Source organism: Scyliorhinus torazame, chromosome 18 (assembly GCF_047496885.1).
Source record: "Scyliorhinus torazame isolate Kashiwa2021f chromosome 18, sScyTor2.1, whole genome shotgun sequence".
NCBI classification, from domain to species: domain Eukaryota; kingdom Metazoa; phylum Chordata; class Chondrichthyes; order Carcharhiniformes; family Scyliorhinidae; genus Scyliorhinus; species Scyliorhinus torazame.
This window is the reverse complement of record NC_092724.1, coordinates 160,459,145-160,486,209: the sequence shown is the minus strand read 5'-3', so window position 1 is coordinate 160,486,209 and position 27,065 is coordinate 160,459,145. Positions and strand designations below refer to the sequence as shown.

Here is a 27,065-nt window from a genome sequence, read left to right as displayed (position 1 = left end):
GTTCCCCATGGTAGGCTTATGCAGAAAGTAAGGAGGCATGGGATAGTGGGAAATTTGGCCAGTTGGATAACGAACTGGCTAACCGATACAAGTCAGAGAGTGGTGGTGGATGGCAAATATTCAGCCTGGATCCCAGTTACCAGTGGCGTACCGCAGGGATCAGTTCTGGGTCCTCTGCTGTTTGTGATTTTCATTAATGACTTGGATGAGGGAGTTGAAGGGTGGGTCAGTAAATTTGCAGACGATACGAAGATTGGTGGAGTTGTGGATAGTAAGGAGGGCTGTTGTCGGCTGCAAAGAGACATAGATAGGATGCAGAGCTGGGCTGAGAAGTGGCAGATGAAGTTTAACCCTGAAAAGTGTGAGATTGTCCATTTTGGAAGGACAAATATGAATGCGGAATACAGGGTTAACGGTAGAGTTCTTGGCAATGTGGAGGAGCAGAGAGATCTTGGGGTCTATGTTCATACATCTTTGAAAGTTGCCACTCAAGTGGATAGAGCTGTGAAGAAGGCCTATGGTGTGCTCGCGTTCATTAACAGAGGGATTGAATTTAAGAGCTGTGAGGTGATGATGCAGCTGTACAAAACTTTGGTAAGGCCACATTTGGAGTACTGTGTACAGTTCTGGTCGCCTCATTTTAGGAAGGATGTGGAAGCTTTGGAAAAGGTGCAAAGAAGATTTACCAGGATGTTGCCTGGAATGGAGAGTAGGTCTTACGAGGAAAGGTTGAGGGTGCTAGGCCTTTTCTCATTAGAACGGAGAAGGATGAGGGGCGACTTGATAGAGGTTTATAAGATGATCAGGGGAATAGATAGAGTAGACAGTCAGAGACTTTTTCCCCGGGTGGAACAAACCATTACAAGAGGACATAAATTTAAGGTGAAAGGTGGAAGATATAGGAGGGATATCAGAGGTAGGTTCTTTACCCAGAGAGTAGTGGGGGCATGGAATGCACTGCCTGTGGAAGTAGTTGAGTCGGAAACATTAGGGACCTTCAAGCAGCTATTGGATAGGTACATGGATTACGGTTAAATGATATAGTGTAGATGTATTTGTTCTCAAGGGCAGCACGGTAGCATTGTGGATAGCACAATTGCTTCACAGCTCCAGGGTCCCAGGTTCGATTCCGGCTTGGGTCACTGTCTGTGCGGAGTCTGCACATCCTCCCCGTGTCTGCGTGGGTTTCCTCCGGGTGCTCCGGTTTCCTCCCACAATCCAAAGATGTGCGGGTTAGGTGAATTGGCCAATGATAAATTGCCCTTAATGTCCAAATTGCCCTTGGTGTTGGGTGGAGGTGTTGAGTTTGGGTAGGGTGCTCTTTCCAAGAGCCGGTGCAGACTCAAAGGGCCAAATGGCCTCTTTCTGCACTGTAAATTCAATGATAATCTATGATTAATCTAGGACAAAGGTTCGGCACAACATCGTGGGCCGAAGGGCCTGTTCTGTGCTGTATTTTCTATGTTCTATGTTCTGTGATATGGAGGTAAGCCCTCTGTAATATGAATAGAGATTAACCACAATCTTGTTGAATGATGGACCAGGCTCAGTGACTGAGTGAGTGGCCTGTTCTATTCCTATGTTCCTATCAAAGAGAGAGTCCACTATGATGCATTTAAATTTGACTGAATTGACAACTTTAATCATGAGCCAATCAGCTCATGATGCAATCAGCATTATCAACTCTCTCTTAGCTATTGAGTTAAATCTATTATTATTTCTGCTCAGGGCGGTATTAAAGCTGTTGTTTGGACAGATGTATTCCAGCTTTGCATAATGGTGATCGGCCTTGTGGCTGTGCTGATTCAGGGATCAATTCACGTTGGAGGTTTTGGAAAGATTTGGAACATTGCAAAGAAGGGGAACCGGACTGATATTTTTGAGTGAGTATTTTTGCCTTGAGTGTTAAAGATGGAAAGAACGGATGGGATTCTTCTATTTTCAGTCTATGTTCAGTCATGATGCCTATAATGCCGACCAGAATAGTGAGATCCTCTGTCAGTTTCTGTACTTGGAGCCTCATTCATTATGTATAAGTGTGTTCCCGTCTAAGTCACCTGGCTAATTCAACCGCCTGCTGTCAGCTGATCTTGGTTTCGGACAATGCTCGGCACAACATCGAGGGCCGAAGGGCCTGTTCTGTGCTGTACTGTTCTATGTTCTATGTATAAATGTGTTCCCTCTAAGTCACCTGGTGGGCCAGCAGCTAATTAACCCGCCTGCTGTCAGCTGGCGGGTTCAAAAGTCCCAGCGCCCAAAACACCCCTGTCACTCTCTCCAGCCCACCATCTTCACCATACAGTGCAAGATGTCAGCATCCCAGAGGATAACGGCTAGCTGCCTCAAGAAGAGGTCTGTTCCTTGATTCAACACCCTCCCCACAAGCCCATCACCTGCGAGTCGCCCATGCCCACTTGGACCTCAACCACATTTGGAGTCTTCCAGCACACCCTTCCAGTAAACCATGTGGTATCCTTTTGACTCTGAATTTGTTTCTGATTTTTTCATACAGCCCTGTCAGGTCCAGTTATCCTCTCGGTCTTCGGTCTTCCCTCTGTCTTCTTTGTTCACCTTCTTTATTCACCTCCTAGCCCCTCTGCAGGCCATTGTGAGAACTTGTCCATCACTCCACCCCTCCAACATTCCTTGCACAGACCTCCTTCCACATTTCTCCTCCTGTCTTCATTAGGCCACACCCGACCCCCTATCGAAGTTCGGATCTTTGTTGCGGTGGCTGCCTGAGTCCGCAGCACAGGATTGTCCAAGTAGACACTGGTGTGTGGCACCGGGGGGGAGAAGACTCCTTTACTCCCCAACCCCAGCCGCTGTACTGGTCTGACCCAGTGGCACAGGAGGGTCCATGAGTGCAGCAGCAGGAAGCTGTCTATGAAAACCAGCTCAGCATGGATATGGAGACAGGAACCACTCTTCCCCGGCAGAGTGGTGAACAACGCATCAGGAGCAGCTCAGCACCATGGCAGAAGGTTGATTCACACACCCCAATGTCTCTGGTGAGCTCAGGATCCCCTTGTGCACTGAGTAACAATCGGGTTTGATGCTGATGTCATTTCCTGCTGACGTGACGCAAGATTGAAAAGGCTGACGGGATGTTCGCGAGCAGCTGTTTTAATCAGCATTCATGAAATGCAAATGAATGCAAATGACCACCTACCAGCGGGAACACCAAGTCGCCATTAACCTGCCTTTAGGAGAATTGCTGCGTGATCTTACACCGGCAGGTTCACGACTTTTAGGCTCCCGCTAATGATATGCAAACGGTGTCTACCGTACGTGCGGAATGAAACACATTGACACCGTTTCTGAGGTGACAGAGAATCGTAAATTGGTGTCAAATCGGCACATGCCGCGATTTTGCCGTCGGAAGCTATTCCCCACCCAATAGCATTTCTCGATTTTGGCATCAGCTAACGTAGAATTCCCTAGTCTCCCAAATGGAGAATTCCGGCCCAGCTACACTTTTGCACTTTGAAGTCAATGGAGAATAAAATCAGAAGACGTGTACAATAAGGACCCAAACTGAGTCTACCTGGTAGGTTTAGTTTAAATTGGGGCTTTAGTTTCTTAATTTTACCCATAATGTGATCTCACTTCTAGTGAAGTGGAATGCAGATTTTATTATGCTGATAAAGAGCTTGATGGGATAAGGAATAGGGAATTGTCCCTTGAACCTATACCCCAATTTAATCACAGTTGATCTGTACCTCAAATCATTTACCAGCCTTGATATTGGTGGGTTAAAGAATAAATCAAACATCATTTATTCAACAATACAGAATTAGAGCTGGGTCTCTCTAACATAAGCAGATAGGTTAAATGAATGGCCAGAAGAAGGAAGTGTGGGACTGGTACTTTCGCTTACTTGGAGAACACCCATGTCATGACAAAGCAACTTAAATAAAGTAGCATTCTGGGTCATGAAGCGTAATTTGCATACAGTTTTGGTGAAGTAACTGGGGATACTTTTCTTTCAGCTTTGATCCTGACCCAAGGAAAGTATACACAACTTGGACTGTTTGCATTGGAGCTGTATTTGGATGGACATCAATTTATGGTTGTAACCAAGTACAGGTGCAAAGATACTTGGCCTGCAAGAGTGAGAGAGAGGCAATAAAGTAAGTTAACATGATAAATACAATTCAATTCATCAGATAAAATTGCGAAATAATTTTCTGTCACATTTTCATGGTTACAATAAACAAATTGAAAAGAACTGAGCAGACATTTTGTTTAGAAAAACAGAAACTGATGAGGCCCAAATCCTATTTGAAATTTAAAATTTAACTTGCATTTTCAAATATTTGGAGATACTTCAACTACCAACTGGTTATTGCCGTGTAATTAATTTTTGTAATTTCATGGACTCTAAGTGTTTCTGTTAAGGCCAACATTTATTCACCATCCCTATTTGCCCTTGAGAGGATAATGCTGAGCCGCGTTGAACGGTTGCAGTCTGTGGTATAGGTTCTGAGAGTGCTGTTAGGGAGTTCCAGGATTTTTACCGAGTGATGATGAAAGAACAGCAATATATTTCCAGGTCAGGATCATGGTGTGTGTTTGGGGGGAAACTTGAATCTGGTGGTGTTCCCAAGTGTCTGCTGCCTGTATAAATCTAGACGGTTGAAATCATTTGTTCAGAAGGTGCACTGTAAGACCCTTTGGTGAGAGGTTGCAGTGCATCTTTTAACTGGTCAGTGATGCAACCACCATGGGGCTGGAGGGAGTGAGCATTTAAGTGACGAATTCTGACCTACACTTAAAGCCCTGGGGCTGGATTCTCCATTGCGGGATACTGCGAATCGCCGGCAGTGCAATCATGCCTGTGGATTTCCGGAAGGTGTCACAAGCCGACTCAGGGCTGAATTTTATTTTTGGTTTTGGGGACGCACAGATGAAAGTTTCTCCCCTTGTAACCACAGAAGCAACTTTACTTTTCCTTATCAACTCGCCTTCCAGCTCTAATTAAAGTCTACAACATGCCTTTTCACTGAAAGGAAATCTTAATTTCTCCAAAGATCCTTTTCTTCTGACTCCCTTACCAAAGGGACTGAATGATGGGGATCTAACGCATGCCCTACAAGCCCCCTAATGCAAACAGTTATCAGCAAAGCTCTCTGAATTGATACTGACATGCAAGTTTTTACATCTGATGCAAAATGTTGATCTCTAAAGAGACCTTTTATTTCTCTTATAATCGTTTATTTTATTTCTCTCATTTCTTTCACCATTCTTTTGGGGGAATCTTGTGTCTGTGTGCTTTGCAGCAGGTATGCTACTCACACATTCTCAAACATGATGCCCAAATTTACCCCAATAGAAACATATTACACCAGAACCTCTCTGCCTCTTTAAGTGGGATCTTGGTTGTTGTCTTAACCCCTCAGCTGCAGCAACACCCTCATGGCAGCTGGTGGTGTTTCAGGTTGCCTGTGTCCTAAGGCCTCTGACAAACATTCCCACCTCAACTGCATTGGATTCAATCAGGTGCCAAGGGGTCAGTGGCTCAGGGAAGATTTCCCAGAGTGCTTCTGACTTTCTGAAAAATATACTTTTAAAATTAGATTGGTTCTTCCCTATTGATGCTGATCTTGGAGGAACATTTTGGAACGCTCATAAAGAAGAAAGAGGCGGTCAGCAAAGACGTGGTGACTCACTAATGTGCTATTAGTCTCTCATGTCTTGTCTCTTTCATTCTCTTATTTAAGTCTGCGCCAGCAATGGTTAGAGATTGTGAAATGACAGCCACAACTTCTGCTGACGTCGGTCAGAGGTAGATATTGGGGACTGCCTAAAATCTGACCGGTGATACAGGCTGAGCACATTGCACAAAAACTTTAGGGTCTGATGGAATACTTGGAATGGTCTAGATTGGAATTTCAATGACTAATTATGCTGATTGGATTAACCCGTCTCTCCAACTTTTCTTTTAATTCATATAGTTTTGATTCACAATGAGAATTGTCCAGCCCCGCCCTTGTTTCTTTCAAACGCTCCGTAAATGCAGCCTGTGAGTCACACATTCCAGTTTAAGACATGTAGGTCACGATTCACCCCAAAAATGACTCCGCGTGATTTAATTAAATGGGAACAGAGTCTCATAGTGAGAGCCTTTAGCTGCATGTTTCATGGCGCTATCGAACGGCACTCGGGTAAATAGGGATCCTCGGCAGGGAACCCGCAGCCGAGGCCACAAATAGCCCAGTTTCCGGCACAGGAGCTCTACCTGCTGGAAGTCCTCAGTGTCGTGAGAAATCGGGGTGCCATTTAAAAATGGCGTCCCAATCTTTGGAGTCTCTAATGTAACCGTGACCCACAAGCCCCAACCTACTATGAGGGGGGTCAACAGGCCGCCACATCCCCCCCCCCCCTAAACACCCGTGCCTGATTGCCACTGCGGGAAAAATGCCAGCTTGGCACCTTGTCTGTGCCAACCTGGTACCCTGGCAGTGCCCATGCCAGTGCCACATAGGCGCAGCGAGGGTGAGTGGCAAGCAGTACCAGGATGGCAGCCAGGTAGCACTGCCAGGGTGAGCAGCTGGCAACACCAGATGGCACCAGCAGTGCCACTTGCCTGAAGGGCATGCATCTGGGGCCTCTGAGCCGCTGGGAGACCCCCACAAGTGCAGTTCCGCCTGGGCCCCATTTGTGGAGACCAGCGCTGAACGGCAATCATCCAAGGGGCGAGATTAGGATGGGCCGAAGTCCCGCTGCTAAAATGCCTGCCCCGCCGGCGTAGATTAAACCACCTCTCTTACCAGCAGGACAAGGCGGCGCAGGCGGGCTCCGGGGTCCTGGGGGGGGGGGCGCGGGGCGATCTGGCCCCGGGGGGTGCCCCCACGGTGGCCTGGCCCGCGATCGGGGCCCACCGATCCGCGGGCGGGCCTGTGCCGTGGGGGCACTCTTTTCCTTCCGCCTTCGCCACGGTCTCCACCATGGCGGAGGCGGAAGAGACTCCCTCCACTGCGCATGCACGGGAATGCCGTCAGCGGCCGCTTACGCTCCCGCGCATGCGCCACCCGGAGATGTCATTTCCTCGCCAGCTGGCAGGTGCCAGCACCAAAGGCCTTTTCCGCCAGCTGGCGGTGCGGAAATTAGTCCGGCGCGGGCCTAGCCCCTTAAGGTTGGGGCTCGGCCCCCCAAGATGCGGAGCATTCCGCACCTCTGGGGCGGCGCGATGCACGACTGATTTGCGCCATTTTGGGCGCCAGTCGGCGGACATCGCGCCGATACCGGAGAATTTCGCCCCAGGTCTCTGAGGCGAAGGGGATAGATCCCAACACCTCGGGGGGGGGGGGGGGCCGCGGGAAACTGCAAATTACAGTGAGACTAGCGATCTTGCTTTAATATGGAATCTGCTAAAAGATGATCCACAATGGGCATGATTTACATCACAAGGTCTGATGAGATTGTTTTAGATCTCACAAGGCATTGCGAGCCGGGTCGATCCTGGGAGCGGGGTCTCCCGGCTTCTAAATGCCACATTGCGGCGTGGGGTGTTGCTTTTTTGGACACAGCGCGGCCGTTCGATCGCATCCTAGGTGCCATTTTGGGCTGGTTTGGCGGGTTGTTTCCTGCCAGTTTTTGGGGTAAAATCCGGACCTGCATTCACCCACACGTTTGGGGCTTGAGGAGTTTCTCACCGCTCAAGCTCGCACTTAGAAATTGTTTCTGCAATGGGGAACTAATTTCGTTGGCTTGGCAGATCCCTCAGAGATCAGGGTGCCCTTTTTAAAGGGCGCACCAATCTCTAAGTGAGCTTGTGTGACCCCCAAACCCCTACCCATTGACAATGCACCCCCTCCCCCTGCAGAAATGGACATCAACTCCTCAACCCCCCCCCCAAGATTATTATTAAGTGATCACATCCCGCTATGAGGTTGCTGAGGGCCCCCCCCCCCTACCTTTAGGGCCTCCCCCTTTCATTCCCTCCCCTTTCAGCACCTCCCCCACTTAAAGCCATGGAGTCATAGATGTTCACAGCATGAAAAAAGGCCCTTCGGCCCAGCTTGTCCATGCCGCCCAGTTTCTATCACTAAGCTAGTCCCACTTGCCCGCATTTGGTCCATATCCCTCTATACCCATCCTGCCCATGTAACTGCCTAACTGCTTTTTAAAGGACAAAATCATACCTGTCTCTACCACTGCCTCTGGCAGCCCGTTCCAGACGCTCACCACCCTCTGTGTGAAGAAATTTCCCCTCTGGTCTCTTTTGTATCTCTCCCCTCTCACCTTAAACCTGTGCCGTCTAGTTCTAGACTCCTCTACCTTTGGGAAAAAATGTTGACTATCTACCTTGTCTTTGTTCCTTATTATTTTATAGACATCTATAAGATCACTCCTATACCTCCTAAAAAAGGTCCCAGCCTATCCAGCCTCTCCTAATAACTAGACCATCCAGTCCTGGTAGCATCCTCTTCTGTACTCTTTCTACTAGTTTAACAGTATCCTTCCTATAATAGGGTGACCAGAACTGAACACAGTATTCCATGTGTGGTATTACCAATATCTTGTACAACTTTAACAAGACATCCCAACTTCAGGACCTCTTCATCACCCCCCCCCCCCAACCTTCATATCCTTCTTCAGCACCCAACCCTTCATACCCCACACTTCACCCCCCCTTTCATGGGCATGCCCCCCTTAGCCCACAACTTTTGGCAGTGTCAACCTGGCACCCTGGCACTGCCAGTCATTACCCAGGCAGAGCCTCTGATATGCCAACAATGCCGCCCTGGGGGCCACGGCACTACCCCGCCCTGTTCCTGACCACCCAGGGGGCTCCAATCATTTCTAAGACCCTTGAAGCAGCCATCAAGTCTGGTCTATGCTTGTGGCCGTTTTTGATTTGATTTGATTTGATTTATTATTGTCACATGTAGTAGTATACAGTGAAAAGTATGGTTTCTTGCATGCTGAACAAACAATGCATACTGTACATAGGGAAGGAAGGCAAGACTGCAGAATATAATGTTACAGTTATAGCAAGGTGTAGAGAAAAGATCAACTTAATAATAGGTAGGTCCATTCAAAAGTTTGATGGCAGTAGGGAAGAAGCTGTTCTTGAGTCGGTTGGTACGTGATCTCAAACTTTGGTATCTTTTCCCTGACAGAAGAAGGTGGAAGAGAGTATGTCCGGGGTGAGTGGGGTCCTTAATTATGCTGGCTGCCTTTCTGAGGCAGCAGGGATTATAGATAGAGTCAATGGATGGGAGGCTGGCTTGCTTGATGGACTGGGCTACATTCACAAACTTTTGTAGTTTCCTGCGGTCTTGGGCAGAGCAGGCTCCATACCAAGCTGCGATACAACCAGAAAGAATGCTTTCTATGGTGCATCTGTAGAAGTTGGTGAGGGTCGTAGCTAACATGCCAAATTACTTAGTCTTCTGAGAAAGTAGAGTCGTTGGTGGGCTTTCTTAACTATAGTGTCGGCATGGGGGGACCAGGACAGGCTGTTGGTGATCTGCACACCTAAAAACTTTCTACTTCGTTATGTTGCTCTTTTTAACCTTAGTCTATTTGCTCTGATTACGTCACCTTTGCTCATGAGTCGCCAGGTATCTTTATGATACCGCCACGTGGTTCAAGTTCAGGTTATGATTAATAATACAGCACACCGCTTAGTAAGGATTAAAACAACGGTCATTTATTATATACAACAAGCAATATTAATACACTAATACTACTATCTATATAATAAACCTATCACTACTGGCCAATACTTAACTTAGGAAGAGCCCACCAGGTCAGGGAAACGAATGGCTTGTCCAATCAGATCTGGCCCGTGGGATTCAAAAGGCTGCTACAGGTCGGTGGCTAGGAGTCTCTACCGGATAGCGATCGCTGGATTCAAACTTACTGTTGCCGGTTGCTGTTCTTGCGAAGGTCTCGAGCAGGCGAAGAGGAGAGAGAGAGAGATCTGAACTTAGACCCTCACTTTTATAGGGCCCAGGGGCTTCCCGCCTCCCGGGGCGGCCCTTGACCCTGAGTCCCAAGTGATTGGATCTGTCCCCAATCTCTGGGGTCGATGTGTCCAATGGTGAGGCGATTCCTCGATCGGGTGGTGGTCGCTCACCTGTCTTTGTTTCGGCCACTGCAGGCGCCGACAGGTCTGGCCCGGTATTCAATTGCTAATATGTTGCAATTGTTCCCGGCGATAGCCGATTTAACTGCAGATGTCTGAATAGATGGGCTGCAAACAGCCCTGAATGCAACTGCAAATACCTGGGTTGATGGGCTGTTGATAGCCCTTAGTATCGATCTGGGCTAACTTCCCAGAGCCGAATATGCAATACTGTCTGCAGCTGCCTGTTTGTGTCTTCTTAGCTGTTTTTCCCAGCAGTCTTTCGGGTTAGCCATTTTAAACTGGGTTTTGGCCAGATTAATCGGAACGCAGCCATTTTACGTGGCTACAGTTCCCATTGATGTAGACAGGAGCATGTTCTCCACTATGCTTCCTGAAGTCGATGACAATCTCCTTCGTTTTGTTGACATTGAGGGAGAGATTATTGTTGTCGCGCCAGTTCACCAGATTCTGTATCTCATTCCTATACTCTGTTTCGTCATTGTTTGAAATCCGACCCACTACGGTGGTGTCATCAGCAAATTTGAAAATCGAGTTGGACCATAAGACCATAAGACATAGGAACGGAAGTAAGGCCATTCAGCCCATCGAGTCCACTCCACCATTCAATCATGGCTGATTCAACTCCATTTATCCGCTCTATCCCCATAGCCCTTAATTCCTCGAGAAATCAAGAATTTATCAACTTCTGTCTTAAAGACACTCAACGTCCCGGCCTCCACCGCCCTCTGTGGCAATGAATTCCACAGACCCACCAGTCTCTGGCTGAAGAAATTTCTCCTCATCTCTGTTTTAAAGTGACTCCCTTTTATTCAAAGGCTGTGCCCCCGGGTCCTAGTCTCCCCTGCTAATGGAAACAACTTCCCTACGTCCACCCTATCTAAGCCATTCATTATCTTGTAAGTTTCTATTAGATCTCCCCTCAACCTCCTAAACTCCAATGAATATAATCCCAGGATCCTCAGACGTTCATCGTATGTTAGGCCTACCATTCCTGGGATCATCTGTGTGAATCTCCGCTGGACCCGCTCCAGTGCCAGTATGTCCTTCCTGAGGTGTGGGGCCCAAAATTGCTCACAGTATTCTAAATGGGGCCTAACTAGTGCTTTATAAAGCTTTAGAAGTACATCCCTGCTTTTATATTCCAAGCCTCTTGAAATAAATGACAACATTGCATTTGCTTTCTTAATTACGGACTCAACCTGCAAGCTTACCTTTAGAGAATCCTGGACTAGGACTCCCAAGTCCCTTTGCACTTCAGCATTATGAATTTTGGCACCGTTTAGAAAATAGTCCATGCCTCTATTCTTTTTTCAAAAGTGCAAGACCTCGCACTTGCCCACGTTGAATTTCATCAGCCATTTCTTGGACCACTCTCCTAAACTGTCTAAATCTTTCTGCAGCCTCCCCACCTCCTCAATAATACCTGCCCCTCCACCTATCTTTGTATCATTGGCAAACTTAGCCAGAATGGCCCCAGTCCCGTCATCTAGATCGTTAATATATAAAGAGAACAGCTGTGGCCCCAACACTGAACCCTGCGGGACACCACTCGTCACCGGTTGCCATTCCGAAAAAGAACCTTTTATCCCAACTCTCTGCCTTCTGCCTGACAGCCAATCGTCAATCCATGTTAGTACCTTGCCTCGAATACCATGGGCCCTTATTTTACTCAGCAGTCTCCCATGAGGCACCTTATCAAAGGCCTTTTGGAAGTCAAGATAGATAACATCCATTGGCTCTCCTTGGTCTAACCTATTTGTTATCTCTTCAAAGAACTCTAATAGGTTTGTTAGGCATGACCTCCCCTTACTAAATCCATGCTGACTTGTCCTAATCCGACCCTGCACTTCCAAGAATTTAGAAATCTTATCCTTAACGATGGATTCTAGAATCTTGATAACAACCGAGGTTAGGCTAATTGGCCTATAATTTTCCATCTTTTTTCTCCTTTAGAACTCTAGAATGTAGCCCATCTGGGCCCGGAGATTTATCAATTTTTAGTCCTCTTAGTTTCTCTAGCACTTTCTCCTTTGTGATGGCGTCCATATTCAACTCTGCCCCCTGACTCTCCTGAAGTGTTGGGATATTACTCATGTCTTCTACTGTGAAGACTGATGCAAAGTACTTATTTAGTTCCTCAGCTATTTCCTTGTCTCCCATCACTAGATTACCAGCTTCATTTTGGAGTGGCCCAATGTCTACTTTTGCCTCCCGTTTGTTTTTAATGTATTTAAAGAAGCTTTTACTATCATTCCTAATGTTACTGGCTAGCCTACCTTCATATTTGATCCTCTCTTTCCTTATTTCTTTCTTTGTTATCCTCTGTTTGTTTATGTAGCCTTCCCAATCTTCTGACTTCCCACTACTCTTTGTCACATTATAGGTTTTCTCTTTTGCTTTGATGAATTCCCTGACTTCCTTTGTCAGCCATGGCTGCCTAATCCCCCCTCTGATAACCTTTCTTTTCTTTGGGATGAACCTCTGTACTGTGTCCTCAATTACTCCCAGAAACTCCTGCCATTGCAGTTCTACTGTCTTTCCCACTAGGCTCTGCTCCCAGTCGATTTTCGTCAGTTCCTCCCTCATGCCCCTGTAGTTACCTTTATTTAACTGTAACATCTTTACATCTGATTCTACCTTCTTTCTTTCAAATTGCAGACTGAATTCTACCATATTATGACCACTGCCTCCTAAGTGTTCCCTTACTTTAAGATCTTCAATCAAGTCTGGCTTATTACATAACACTAAGTCCAGAATGGCCTGTTCCCTCATGGGCTCCATCACAAGCTGTTCCAAAAAGCCCTCCTGTAAACATTCAATGAATTCCCTTTCTTTGGGTCCACTGGCAACATTATTTACCCAGTCCACCTGCATATTGAAGTCCCCCATGATCACTGTGACCTTGCTTTTCTGACATGCACTTTCTATTTTGTGGTGCATTTTGTGCCCCTGTTCCTGACCACTGTTAGGAGGCCTGTACATAACTCCCATTATGTTTTTTTTGCCTTTGTGGTTCCTCAACTCTACCCACACAGACTCCACATCATCTGACCCGATGTCGTTTAGTGCTATTGATTTAATGTCATTCCTAATTAACAAGGCAAACCCGCCCCCTCTGCCCACCTCTCTGACTTTTCGATAGGTTGTGAATCCCTGGATGTTTAAATGCCAGTCCTGAACCCCCTGCAACCACATCCCTGTGATGCCTACCACATCATACCTGCCAGTCACAATCTGGGCCACAAGCTCATCTACCTTGACCCGTACACTGCGCGCATTTAAATATAGCATCTTTAATTCTCTATTGACCGTCCCTTTTTGTTTTCTTAGTGTGGTGGACCTTGATTTACTGAGCCTTTCCATACACTGTGTCATATTTTGTGAGATGGGACTATCGTAACCTCTCCTGAGTTCTGTCTTTTCGTGCTTTTTTGTATTCCTAAGCAGCTACGCTTCCCACTGATTACTTCACCTCTTGGTTCCCTGACTTTCCCTTCCCCCCCAATCTCTAGTTTAAAGTCCTATTGACCATCCTATTTCCTCTTTTCTCCAGAACACTGGTCCCAGCTCGGTTCAGGTGGAGACTATCCCAACGGTATAGGTCCCCTCTGTCCCAAAACTGATGCCAGTGTCCCATGAAAAGGAACCCCTCTTTCCCACACCACTCTTTCAGCCACGTGTTAACTTCCCTTATTCTTGCCTTCCTATGCCAATTTGCACGTGGCTCGGGCAGTAATCCGGAGATTATGACCCTTGAGGACCTGTTTTTTAATTTGAATCCTAGCTCTTTATAATCTCTAAACAGGTCCTCTTTTTTAGACTTGCCTATGTTGTTGCTACCGACATGGACCACAACAATTGAATCCTCCCCCTCCCTCTCCAGTATCCTTTCCAGCCGGTCAGAGAGAGATGTCCCGCACCCTAGCACCGGGCAGGCAACATACCATGCGGGACTCTTTATCCTGCTCACAAAGGATACTATCTATCCCCCTGATAATAGAATCCCCAACAACTACAACTTGCCTATTTACTCCCTCCCCTTGAATGGCCTGCTGAACCATGGTGCCTTGGTCAGCTGACTCATCCTTCCTGTAGCCCTGTTCGCCATCCACACAGGGAGCAAGTGCCTCGTACCTGTTGGACAGGGTCAAGGGCTGAGGCTCCTGAGCTCCTGACTGCTGGTTCCCTTTACCTGCCTGACTTGCAGTCACACCCTGCTGTTCCTGGCCACTGGCAGGATTTAAACTACTTACTCTGACAGGTGTGACTGCCTCCTGAAACACAGTGTCCAGGTAAGTCTCCCCCTCCCGGATGTGCCTCAGTGTTTGAAGCTCAGACTCCAGCTCATCAACTCTGAGCCGGAGCTCTTTGAGCAGCCAACACTTACTGCAGATGTGGTCGCTGCAGCTCGCAATGGGATCTGCCAGCTCCCACATCAAGCAGCTCAAGGGGAATTGGAGGGGAATTTGGCCACACAGTCATAGGTGTATAAGGAGTATAGTAGGGGCTGAGGGCAGCCTTGTGGGGCACCGGTGTTGAGGATGATCGTAGAGGAGGTATTGTTGCCTATCTTTACTGATTGTGGCCTGTGGGTTAGAAAGTTCAGGATCCAGTCGCAGAGGGAGGAGCCGAGGCCAAGGCCACGGAGTTTGGAGATGAGTTTTGTGGGAATGATGGTGTTGAAGGCTGAGCTGTAATCGATAAGTAGGAGTCTGACATAGGTGTCTTTGTTATCTAGGTGTTCAAGGGTAGAGTGCAGGGCCATGGAGATGGCGTCTGCTGTGGACCTGTTGCAGCGGTAGGCGAACTGTAGTGGATCAAGGCAATCCGGGAGGCTGGAGTTGATTCGTGCCATGACTAACCTTCCGAATCACTTCATTATGATGGATGTCAGAGCCACTGGACGATAGTGATTAAGGCACGCTGCTTGACTTTTTTTTGGTACAGGGATGATGGTCGTCTTCTTGAAGCAGATAGGGACCTCAGATTGTTGTAAAGAGAGGTTGGCCGTACTGATCCGCGCCCGGGTGAGGCCTTGCCAGTGCAGCCTGTGACACCCGGGGGCCGGGAGAATGTGGCCTCAACCAACCACAACCCAGCTCCTCAGTGCACAAGTTGGGGCAAGTTGTCAGCCGTGTGTTCCCCGCTGGAGCTCCCAATCTAACCCGGATGCTGCTTTATAGCGTTATGTTTCTCGGTGCTGCCAGCTAACTGCGCTCGCTTTGGGACTATGTTCCCACTTTGTTAAATCCCACTCTGAAACCTTTCCATTAAATCGCGCCCTAAGTCATTTTGATCCCTGGGGAGTTCCCCTCTGGGCTAGCCCACACTTCGAATTATTTTCATCACTGGGGGGGCGGAGCTTGCTGGCCAGGCTGGCTCCTCGGAGATTGGGCCACCATTTTAAAAGTGAGCTTGAGGGTTCCCCCACGCATGGACAATGTCTCCCCCCCACACACATGGACATTAATAAAGACTCCTCCAAGTGAGCTCTCTCCGCTATGGTTCGCTGAGGGCCTCCCTTTTCAGGCCTTTGTCCCCTCCACCCCCCCCCCCCCCCACCTAACCATGCAAGACCGGGCCCCGCTTATTGTGGGTGATACCCAGATTGCAACGCCTCATGAGATCTGGTTAGATGTAGCGAGAGGGAACGGCCATGGGGCAGCCCAAAGAGAGGCCTCTCCCTGCGTTTACTTGCCGTGTCCCGCTCCAATTCCGGCAGGATGCGGACGCTAGATCATCCCCTCTGTCTGTCTCTCTCCCTGAGCGCGATTTAACGAGAACAAAATAGAGTTCCCTTTTGGGCGTGAATAGTGGGGTGTTTCTCGGCGCCAAACGATCTCGCTATCAACAGGACTCTTTTTTACCTCAGCGAGAGGTACAGGAAGAGACCTCATGGAGTGGCACAGTGGCACAGTAGTTAGTACTGCTGCCTGCAGCGCCAGGGACCCGCGTTCAATTCCGACTTTGAGTGATTGTGTGGAGTTTGCACGTTCTCCCCGTGTCTGCGTGGGTTTCTTCCGGGTGCTCCGGTTTCCTCCCACAAGTCCCGAAAGACGTGCTCTTAGGTGAATTGGACATTCTGAATTCTCCCTCTGTGTACCCGAACAGGAGCTGGAGAGAGACGACTAGGGGCTTTGCACAGTAACTTCATTGCAGTGTTGTCAGCCTACTTGTGACAATAAAGATTATTATTATTAGGGTTATTGCTGAGCAAGTGCTGCTCAATAGCATTCGTGGCCACTCCTTGTATGATTTTCCTGATGATGCAGAATAGACTGACAGAAGACAATTCTCAGAGATTCAGTGGCACTATATGAAGAAAGGCACAGAGTTTCTTGGCCAACATTCTTCCCTCAGCCAAAACAAGTAAACTGGTCATTTTCCTGTTTGGTTTTGTGATTTGTGTTTTCCTACACAACCATATTTCAAAATGTAATCACTAAAGCATTCTGAGACATTCTAGGGACATGGAAGGTGTTATGTAAATGCAAGTTCTACCTTTCTTCATAAATATTGTAAGACTCAAATGATCTTGTTTTATGTACAGCTCACATTTAACTTTGGTTTTACAGAGCTCTAATCCTGAACTTGGTTGGCATTATTGCATTGTTCACGTTATCCTGCCTCTGTGGATTAGTTATGTACGCTGTTTATGAAACCTGTGATCCAATAAAGATGAATAGAGTTAGTACTTCTGACCAGGTAAGTCAAAATAAATTAAAAATTAAATTAGCTTGTCATAATATGCACTGTGCTTTGTTTCTTTGCACAAGCATCACCAACAATGTCTTTTTGTAATTCACATTCCTGACTCCACCATGAAAATGTATCAATTCCAGTGAGCACACTGTGGGCTGGATTCTTCTGCCCTGCCCGCCGCAAGATCGCCACGGGCGAGACGCGGACATTGGGAAAGCCCATTGGCCTCGGGCGGGATTCCCCGGTTGCCGGGCGGCCCTGTAGCTCATCTCAGGAATGAATTTTTCCAAGGTTTTCTTATCATCAGGGCCACCACACATTTCTCTAGGTGTCCTGGCATTGTTCACCATCTTTTGGTGCAACGCAACAAAATGATGACAGAATCACTATAGTGTACATTGCAACACATTTACGCATACTTAGCTAAATATCCTGCATTTACAACATTGTACCCCATCAAAGAATGGAAACATCAGCTGGAATTTAATATAGGGTGAAAGCCCCACAGTGAGGAAACCTCATTGGCACTTAATTCAATCAGGCACTTAACTATTTCACAGTAGGCCTTCCCCGGGATCAAGGACCCCCAGTGTGGAAATTCCAGCCCACTGAAAGATGCCAAATTTCCATTGCTCAGCAGCACAACAGGGAGCAGTGGCTCCTGCTGGTTATGCATGCATCCCAGGTCCAGAATCACCAAGGTACCCAGGTGTCAGATGAGCAATGGCAGGATGAGAATCATGCGGTAGGGGGTCACAACAGAGGAGGTTGGAGGCACGGTCAGCAGCAAGGGCAAGGGGTGGTTCTTTCCTACCTGGTGTTATATCAGGACCTGTGTGCCTTTGAATGAGGGACAGCCCCTGGAAGGCTGCCAGCAACCCTATTTTTCAGGCTTAACACAAAGCAAGCCTCCTGCCTGGGTGAATACCAGTGGCCATGGGCTGAGGCTCTTCAATAGAAGAATTAGAAGATTTGTTCCTGCCTGGGTGCATGGTATTATTCATTGTAATTATTTCATAGATACTGTTATTCGTAATTTCATAGGGTAGAAAGAACAAGTGACTCCTGAGCAACAAAATGGAATGATTGAACAACATAGGTCTTCAATCTCAGTGAGAAGCATTGGAGCCCTCAGTTGCCTCTGTGTGACACAACCTTTAAGAGGATAGATGAAAAAGACTGAATGATTCACAATTGCATCTGTGTTTCCTTGATCAACCATTCTGAAGACTACTGATTGTTGTTTCTAATATATTTTCAATATCTTCTATGCGACACAACTTTATCACAATATTTCAAACCCTCAATAAACTCATAAAATACCAAGATATGTTAATAGGTGAGTAGAAAAAACACAAGATTTAAGTCAATGGAAAATACTCTTGAGAATTGTGTACAGAACAAAACTGTTAATGATTCACTATTCGCCCATTATGCACTCCTGTCCTAGCCGTTTCACCCCAAAAAGCCTGCTCACAGTGAACTTCCATTAGCAACAAAACAAATCAATCTCCAGCCATGATTCCATCCTGTTTGAAAGATAATTATGAATGACAAAGGCCACCTAACCCAACTCATCTCATCAATCCAGAATGACATATGAACAGACTTATTAGCCGCAGGAGAAAGCCATTTGACCCCAGGAACCTGCTCCACCATTTGACAATAGTGCCTACATTATACTAGTAACTACAACTCAAAAAGTCTTTGATTAGCTATAAAGTAATTTGACACACTGTCAAATGTGTTGTTTAATTTCTGAGTTTTGTCTTTCTTTCATTATATCTGCATACAGTAGGCAGGGTGACTGTAGCAATGGTGAAATTGGAGGCTCAGTACTGATTCTCTGGGAATAACTAATCACAGAGCAATTAATTGATGATAGGAAAGTAGGTACAAAGAAATTACTACATTTATAAAGCAATTCCACTCTGTAGCTAATACAACCTTACCATTCTGACTTATCTGGCATCATCCCACAAAATACCATAAATGGCATACGCTCACTTTAGGCTAATGACACTATCCCCAGGATTTGCCAAACAAACATCTACCAGCATCTTATGAAAAATGTATAGTATTTTGGATTGCTGATCTGAATTTGTCAGAGAAGAATGATACAAGGCATTAAATTAAGTATTGTCTTAACTCAAAGAACTGGATAGATTCCACTTCTCACAGAAACTTTAATACAAATTGTGTGGTATACTGTTAAAGTTACACCCTCTGCCACCCCATCCCTCCAATCATTCCTGTGAGACTACAGCAACACTTCCTGCCAACACAGGAACTCGGCACCCAACCTCAAAAAAATGTTTCTCGGTGACTGCAATGCTGATAGACATCCCACTATGCAATGGCACAGTGCCATTTGTTTTGGCCTCGAGGAGATTCTCTTTGCGAGGCCGCACTAGCTCACCAGCAGGAAAGACTCCCCACAAATCAAGCACCAATTTGTCTGGCAGGCCCAATCTCTGCGATTTCACCTCTCCCCCCCCCCCCCCCCCCCCACACACACACACACACACACACACACACACACACACACACACACACACCACCACCACCTTTCAGGCCCCCCCAGCTTTATTCACACCCCTTACCCCCCAACTTTGGGGATGCCCGGGAATGCTCTATCACCCCCATCTACCTGACAAAGCCCCTGGGCCCTGGCAGTGCCAACCTGGCCTCTGTGCACCCTAAAAATGCCCCTGGCAGTGCCACATGGGCACCCTGGCAGTGCCCAATGTGCCAAGCTCCAGGGGAAGTGCCAGAGTTCCACTCTGCCCGGTTCCTGACCACTTGCGGTTCTCCAGCAGCCTGGGAGACCCCTCAGATGCCGTTACACCTGACCTGTGTTAGTGTGGACCGGTATTAAATGCATCTTAGCGAGATCGCACAGGCGCAGCTGCTGATTCCCAGGTGAATCTGACGTCCGGGTATTTAAGTGAGCCGTAAGGGTGACTCGTGACGGCATGGCATGGAGCCCGATTTGGTCCACGCCAGGCACAACGGGCTTCTGAATTGACCCCTAAGTTGTGCCTCTAGGACTGAATTGTGTGTGATTTGCATTCCCTTTGGGGGGGCTCTTCGGTAAGCGAAGAGCACAGTAGCACACGTGGCTAGCACTGTGGCTTCACAGCGCCAGGGTCCCGGGTTCGATTCCAGCTTGGGTCACTGTCTGTGCGGAGTCTGCACGTTCTCACCGTGTGTGCGTGGGTTTCCTCCGGGTGCTCCGGTTTCCTCCCACAGTCCAAAGACGTGCAGGTTAGGTGGATTGGCCATGATAAATTTCCCTTTGTGTCCAAAAAAAAAAGGTTAGGAGGGGTTATTGTGGTATGGGGATAGGATGGAAGTGAGGGCTTAAGTGGGTCGGTGCAGACTCGATGGGCCGAATGGCCTCCTTCTGCACTGTATGTTCTGTGTATCTAAGTATGAATCAGGAGTTGAAAATGGACCAGCACTCTGTTGGAGCGAATTCAGAGCAATTCCCGGCCCTGCGTGCATTTTAACTGCTGGGGCCGGAGTTAGGGTGAAAGAGCCTGACAGCTGGAGCTGTTTTTAAGCGCTCCACTGACCACACATTCACTGCAGCCACCAAGATGGCTCACAGAAGACCCCCCCCCCCCCCCCCCCCCCCCGAGGTCGGGAGTCCGAGGTGGACCCACAGCTCCATGACAGTGAGGAGGGGAGGGGCACCCTCTTCCCCAGCTTGGGCCGCAGACCCAAGCCTGCGCTCCTGACCATCAGCTGGGAGGTGGTGGTAGAGGCAGTCAGTGCTCCAGCCTCATCAGGGGCAGCTAACTGGTGATCTGGAGGGGGTGTAGGTCTCTGGTGAGTCTTCGGTCCTGAGAGGGGCAGGGAACCAGGGAGGGCTCCAAAGGCCACGGTTCAGGTCCGCTCTGATTGGGGGGACCTCTGCTGACCCCCTGATTCCTCTGCAGTGGTGCACAGCTTCTAAGGAGTGTCAGCACCTGACGGGCTCCTGATTGAGCTCGGCCACGCTCACCCCCTTGATCCAGCTGGGGTTTGACGCTGTCCATTTAAAGATCACAGGCCGCACTCAGCAGTCTGAGCAGCCAGGAGCCTGTAAGTAGCACCAAAGGGGTGCATTTAAAACGCATACTGTAGAAATGGCGGTCTGGGCCAAGCCACCCTGATCCCGAGTCCACGGACCTAGTACCAAGTCGCCCCCTCCCCGCCCCTACTGCCCCTGGCCAGGGCGGCCACTCCCAGCAAGCCCGACAGTTTTCAATGGATTTTCAGTGTTTTTTTAATCTCCCGCTCGCCGATCTGCAGCCATGGCTCCCAGACCCCACTTATAAATATTTGTAGTAATTCATGCCCATGTGACTTCTGTCTGAGAGGGCGGAGCATCACAGAAGCGCAGAGCATCCTGGCTTCAATCCGCTAAGTAGATTGAAATGCACGTAAATGCCGGTTTTGCAAGCCCCCACCGGCGCGGGGCACAAACCTTGTTTTCAGTAGCGGGGAGGGGCCAGAGCATGGAGCCCCAATCGGTGCTGGGTGCAAACTTTGGTTTTTGCCGGACGCCCGTTCCTCCGCCAAATCACGTTTTCCGTTTCTGGCATCGCACGGCAGAGAATCCAACCCAGGGCCTCAGTTTAATACCTCGTCCAAAGGTGGCACCTAAGATTCCCTCAGCCCTGCGGTGATCTGCCAGACTATTATTGATCTCAAATCTCTGGAAGAGAGCTTGAACCCAGAATCCTCAGGCTCTGAGCAAACATTGCTGCCACTGAGCCAAGGCTGGTACCTTGGTTCATTCTAATATAAATATTATGAGTCATTTAAAAATATTTCATTTTTGTTTCTACTTTTTTGGAAGCTGACTCCATTACTGGTTGTGGACTTATTTGATCAGATGCCTGGATTTTCTGGACTCTTCGTTGCCAGTGCATACAGTGGCACATTGAGGTTTGTAATTTCACATATAGCAGTCGGCTAATATTAATTTCAATCTTTGACAGAACATTTATACTGAATATAGTATGACGATGTTTGAATTGGGAATAAACAATGCAAGAGACATTGATGCTTCTGGCTTTTAATGGTCTTTATGAGCAAGCCTGTTGTGGTATTTGAAGCATTCATCAATGTGCCATTAGGTTTCCAACTCTAGGTGGCAGCATTCCTGGAGGTTTGATCATTGGGCACTCTGATCATGGGCATCTGTAACTGTTATTGCCTCTATTGGGTGGAATGCTCCAGACTCTCCACGGTTAGTATTCCTGTGGCAGAGGTAGCTTGCCTTTGGCCACCGGCAGGATCTTCAGTTGATGGTGATTTACACTCTTCAGCCTTGCTGCCGTCGGGAAACCTGTGGCAGGGTCAAGTTTGGTGGGACCTGGAGATGCCACCAGCGGGAAGGGCTTGAGAATTCCACCCATCATCTTTGGATTCCGATTCTGTGAGGAAACAAAATCCAACGGAAAAGCCGAGCATTCTGTGTTTTAAACTTTTCCACAAAGTTAAAGGATTGTGATCAGTATGGACTGTGGTCTCTCTGAACCATTTCAGACATGTATCTCAAAGTGTTTGAGAACCAGTAATAACCCAGGGTTTCCTTCTCTATTGTGGAATTTAATTTCTGATGCTTGTTGAGCTTTTTGGATGAGTACCCAGTTGGCCTCTCTTTCTTTTGGCCACAGACCCCACACAGTCCACTAACACCTTGCTGAATGGTTCCCCAAAAGCCAGCACAGGAGTCATCAGTGGAATTCTCCATTGGCGGTGTAGGTGAAAATATTCACGAATAGACCTTTGAGTGAGTAAAGAAGCGATTTATTAATTTTCAGAATTCTGGGAGAAAGGCCTTTGACCCCCACGGTCTGTACAGCACCTTCTCTCGCCTGAGCTGAGGTCGCACTGGGTTAATATACAGAAGGAAAGCGGAACTAGTATGCATTCACATTTACATATACCCAATCAATTCTGTTCGCGTTACAAATTCATAACATGCATCTTCAATGCCATAAATGGCTACAAGTTAGCTCCTATAGCCTCGAATTGGCAGTTTGCATTACCTGATGAATTCATTACATGGATAACGGTTATATACAGTCACGTTGAACATGTCCTTCCTCATTCCATGCTAGTTATTTATTTTGGGGCCCTTTGTCAGTTAGAAGTAGCTAAGAATACCAACATTGGGCAAAGGTTGCCAACGGCCCATTGTCTCTCCGGATGCAGCTTGTGGATCACTTGTTTTGCACAAAGCTTTACAACTTCAGCAGCAGACACTGATAATAACATAGGGTCAAGAACATTGACAGAGTCCATTTTCTATCAGGCGGCATCCATTTTGTATCTTCTGTAGTCTGTTCGGAATTCTACCTCTTCAACGAAAACTCAGACCACATGCGACCTGTGTGGTTGTGAACTTGGCCCATGGGAGGCGGAGCATCGGGAGAGGGCCTCAAAGTGAAGCACTGACGCTGTCGCAATGGCATGCGGCACGCAACTCGATGATGCCGATTTTGAGGGGGTGGAGCGTCCGAAATCCAGCGCCGCCCCTAATTCAGTCGCAAACGGAGATTTCCGCCCAATCGCCGAATACGATTTTGCCGTCGGGCAGCAGAGAATCCCGCCCCTTGTGCTCTTTGCAAATGCAACATGGTGGGCTGGATCCTCCGATTCCCACACGGAGTGGGAACGGTGGTCTTTTACGCCAGAAAAGCTGACGTAAAACGGCCACCGATTACCAGTTTTGCTGGGGGTTAGGAGGACGGCAGCCTGCAGCACCCGGCTCTAGCTGTCGATACGCCCCGGAGAATTGCCGGGTCTGTGGCCGCGCATGTGCACGGCGGCGGCCTACAGCGGCTGTGCCGTGTAACATGACAGCTAAATAGTCCCCCCCCTTCGGCCGGCTCACGCACCCCGGACCACCCCCCACAGTGCCCCCAACCACCCCTGAGTATTGTCTCCCCCTGCCCATGGATCGGCCCTCCCCCGACATTTGCGGCGTTGGACTGAGTCCGCAGCCGTCATGCAAAGTTCCCATTGAGAACTCAGCCGGTCGGGGGCAGAGCATCGGGGGTCATGCCTCAAGCAATGTCATAGAATCATAGAATTTACAGTGCGGAAGAAGGCCATTTAGCCCATAGCGTCTGCACTGGTCCTTGGAAAGAGCACCCCACTTAAGCCCATGCCTCCACCCTATTCCCAGTAACCCCACCTAACCTTTTTAGACACATGGGCATTTATCATGGCCAATACACCTAACCTGCACATCTTTGGACTGTGGGAGGAACCGGAGCACACGGAGGAAACCCACGCAGACACGGGGAGAACGTGCAAACTGCGCACAGACAGTGACCCAAGCCGAGAATCGACCCTGGAGCTGTGAAGCAACAGTGCTAACCAGTGTGCTACCGTGCTGCCCGGTAGATACGTGGCGTGGCGTATTCCTAGATTACGCCGCTTTGGAGAGGGCAGAGCATCGCGAATTTGGATTCTCTGGCTGTTCGTCAAACGCAATTTTGCCGTCGGCGACCGGAGAATTCAGCCCGGTAGCTGCTGTTGGTCGGTGTGGTCTCCTTAGCAAAAGTGTTCCTTTCAGAATGTTCAGTACATTATAACAGAATTGGCTGGACATGTATAAGTAATATTTTATATCGCATAATAACCCCATAACCTATGTCTCACCAAAGCCCAAATTGAAGCAAGGCTGGCTTATTCTTGTATTCCAATCCCTTTGCAAGAAATGCTAAAATGCTATTTTGCCTTCCTTATTGCTTGCTGTGCCCATATGCTAACCTTTTCTGTTCCTCTGTTCCCTTGGTCCATGTTTTCCCATTTCTCGAAAAGAACAGCTTCCCTTAATACATTCCCCAGGTTTAATTTGTCTGTTTACTGATTGCTCCTTACTCAGTGCCTCTTCCAATCAACGTGTTGCTTTAGGCTCCACAGAACATTCTGATCCCAGGCTCACCCCATTCCAACTAATGCCGGGTCTTACTCTCTTTCTCTGCGTCCACATCTCTCGATCTCCCTCTCTACATTCCACCACCCGGTATTGAGGACTATCGTGGAGGTGGTATCATTGTTTATCCTTACAGATTGCGGTCTGTGGGTCAGGAAGTCGAGGACCCAGTTGCAGAGGGAGGAGCCAAGTCCTAGGTTTTGGAGTTTGGATATGAGCTTGGCTGGGAATATGATGTTGAAGGTAGAGCTGTAGCAATTAACAGTAGTCTGACGTTCGGATTCTTTGTTGTCGAGATGCTCCAGGGATGAATGTAGCGCCAGGGTAATAGCATCTGCTGTGGACTGGCTGTAGGTGAATTGCAGTGGATCAAGGCATTCTGGAAGGTTTTATGTATGAACCTCCCTCCATTCTGATTGACCAACAGCTCTTCAGGGCAGGACTTCCATCCAAGGGCGGACAGAAGTCGGCCAACTGCCAGTCAATGCTCAATAGAACATATAATGACAGCGGGCCTGTCGGAGCTGGCAGAACTGTGCCAACTCTTAGGATGTCAGGCGTCAAGTGCTCGCCATCCTGAAAATTCAGGCCTTGATTCCCCACAATTTAAAATGTTTTTGTTTGTGATTTCTCAACAGACTCAAAATATCTCCCATTTCCTTACTCTCCATTTTAATTACTCTTGTCTCTACCTCTAAGGGACCTGCGACCAGCAGCAAGTCACAAATCGGCCGCTGAATTACACTGAGTTCAATCTGCCTCTTATATATTCTGTCTCTTCACCACAGGACACTTGGGCCCTGATAATTACCTCCATTAAGAATTAGACAGTAACCATATATGCTGCACGTTGAGTATGTGTTCCCCAACATGCTCCAACCTTCCTCAGCATTTACTTTGGACCTATGAAATTGCTCAGATGTGTCAGTTAAAGCTGTGAAAAATCTCAGGATGTTTAATTGCAAATCTGAAGTTCACTAATGACTGGAGTAGGAACGATACTAAGTAATGTCTCTATTGGCAAAGTGTAAAACAGGCTGTTTAAATTCCGTGTGAATTGTGTAAAATTGAGACAGGAGGAAATTCCGCTTTTTTGCTTGCCCACAGCACTATTTCTTCTGGCATCAGTGCTATGGCTGCAGTCACCGTGGAAGATTTTCTGAAGCCGATCTGGAAACCTTGGACACAGCTTTCGAGCAGGAAGAAGACTCTGGTCTCAAAGCTCCTAGGTAGTCTTACATCGAATTGTTTCTATATTTGTACCTCTTTTTCAGGCAGTTCTGGTCGGTAACTTCCTGTGGAGGGGAAACCAAGACAGATTGCCACTCTGTTCACAGTTACTTAGCTTGAAATCCAGCCACTCCTATCTTGCCCAACCCTCCAGCTCAGGCCACGCAATCTGCACAGTGCAGCAGATTCCGGAGGTCACCAGTTGGACAGTAGAAGTAAGTTACCCTCCGTGCCAGATCAGGCCACATTGGGCCAGGTGTGGCGAGGGTGATGGGGTGCCACGTCAGTCTGGGCTCTGGTGAGGTGTTGGGGGGAGGGGATGGTAATGACACACCTGGCCTGGGTGGAGACGCGGAGGGGGTGTTGTGCCAGTTTGGGTGTCATGAAAATTTGGGGGAAGTCCTGTGGGGAGCTGTTGAAGATTAATGGAGATGAGCGGATAGTCCCATTGGGGGGGGGTCTGAAGGGGCTAGTGAGGGTGAGTGGGGTGTTTGTGGAGGTCAGTACAAAAGTTACCCAGAAGCTATAAGTGGCTTTAATTTTTCCAACCTTTTCTGAGTAACAGTTGCTGTATAATAGTCAGAACCATCCAAAGTTAAAACACATTTTCAGATGGGGTGCGATTTGATGGAGAAAAAAAGAGTCCCGTTTTGGGCGCATTTAGAACATAGAACATAGAACAGTACCGCACAGTACAGGCCCTTCAGCCCACGATGTTGTGCCGACCATTTATCCTAATCTAAGATCAACCTAACCTACACCCCTTCAAATTACTGCTGCCCATGAGCTTGTCTAAGAGTCGCTTAAATGTCCCTAATGACACTGACTCCACCACCTCTGCTGGGAGTGCATTCCACACACCCACCACTCTCTGTGTAAAGAACCTACCCCTGACATCTCCCCTATACCGTCCTCCAATCACTTTAAAATTATGTCCCCTCGTGACAGCCATTTCCACCCTGGGGAAAATAGAACAATAGAACATTACAGCTCAGTACAGGCCCTTCGGCCCTCGATGTTGTGCCGACCTGTGAAACCAATCTAAAGCCCATCTACACTATTCCATTATCATCCATATGTTTATCC

At 47.9% G+C, this 27,065-nt stretch overlaps 1 protein-coding gene across 5 annotated transcripts in view; it reads left to right on the top strand.

The window, feature by feature from the left end:
• LOC140395692 (sodium-coupled monocarboxylate transporter 1-like) overlaps nucleotides 1–27,065 on the top strand; it is a 147,622-nt gene that overhangs the window by 70,023 nt on the left and 50,534 nt on the right. For all 5 annotated transcript variants that reach the window (XM_072483766.1, XM_072483764.1, XM_072483765.1 and 2 more), the window contains 5 exons: nucleotides 1,729–1,883; nucleotides 3,993–4,133; nucleotides 16,678–16,807; nucleotides 21,654–21,742; nucleotides 25,857–25,978. In XM_072483766.1, the coding sequence (XP_072339867.1) occupies nucleotides 1,729–1,883; nucleotides 3,993–4,133; nucleotides 16,678–16,807; nucleotides 21,654–21,742; nucleotides 25,857–25,978 (637 nt within the window). The remainder of the gene's footprint in view (nucleotides 1–1,728; nucleotides 1,884–3,992; nucleotides 4,134–16,677; nucleotides 16,808–21,653; nucleotides 21,743–25,856; nucleotides 25,979–27,065) is intronic.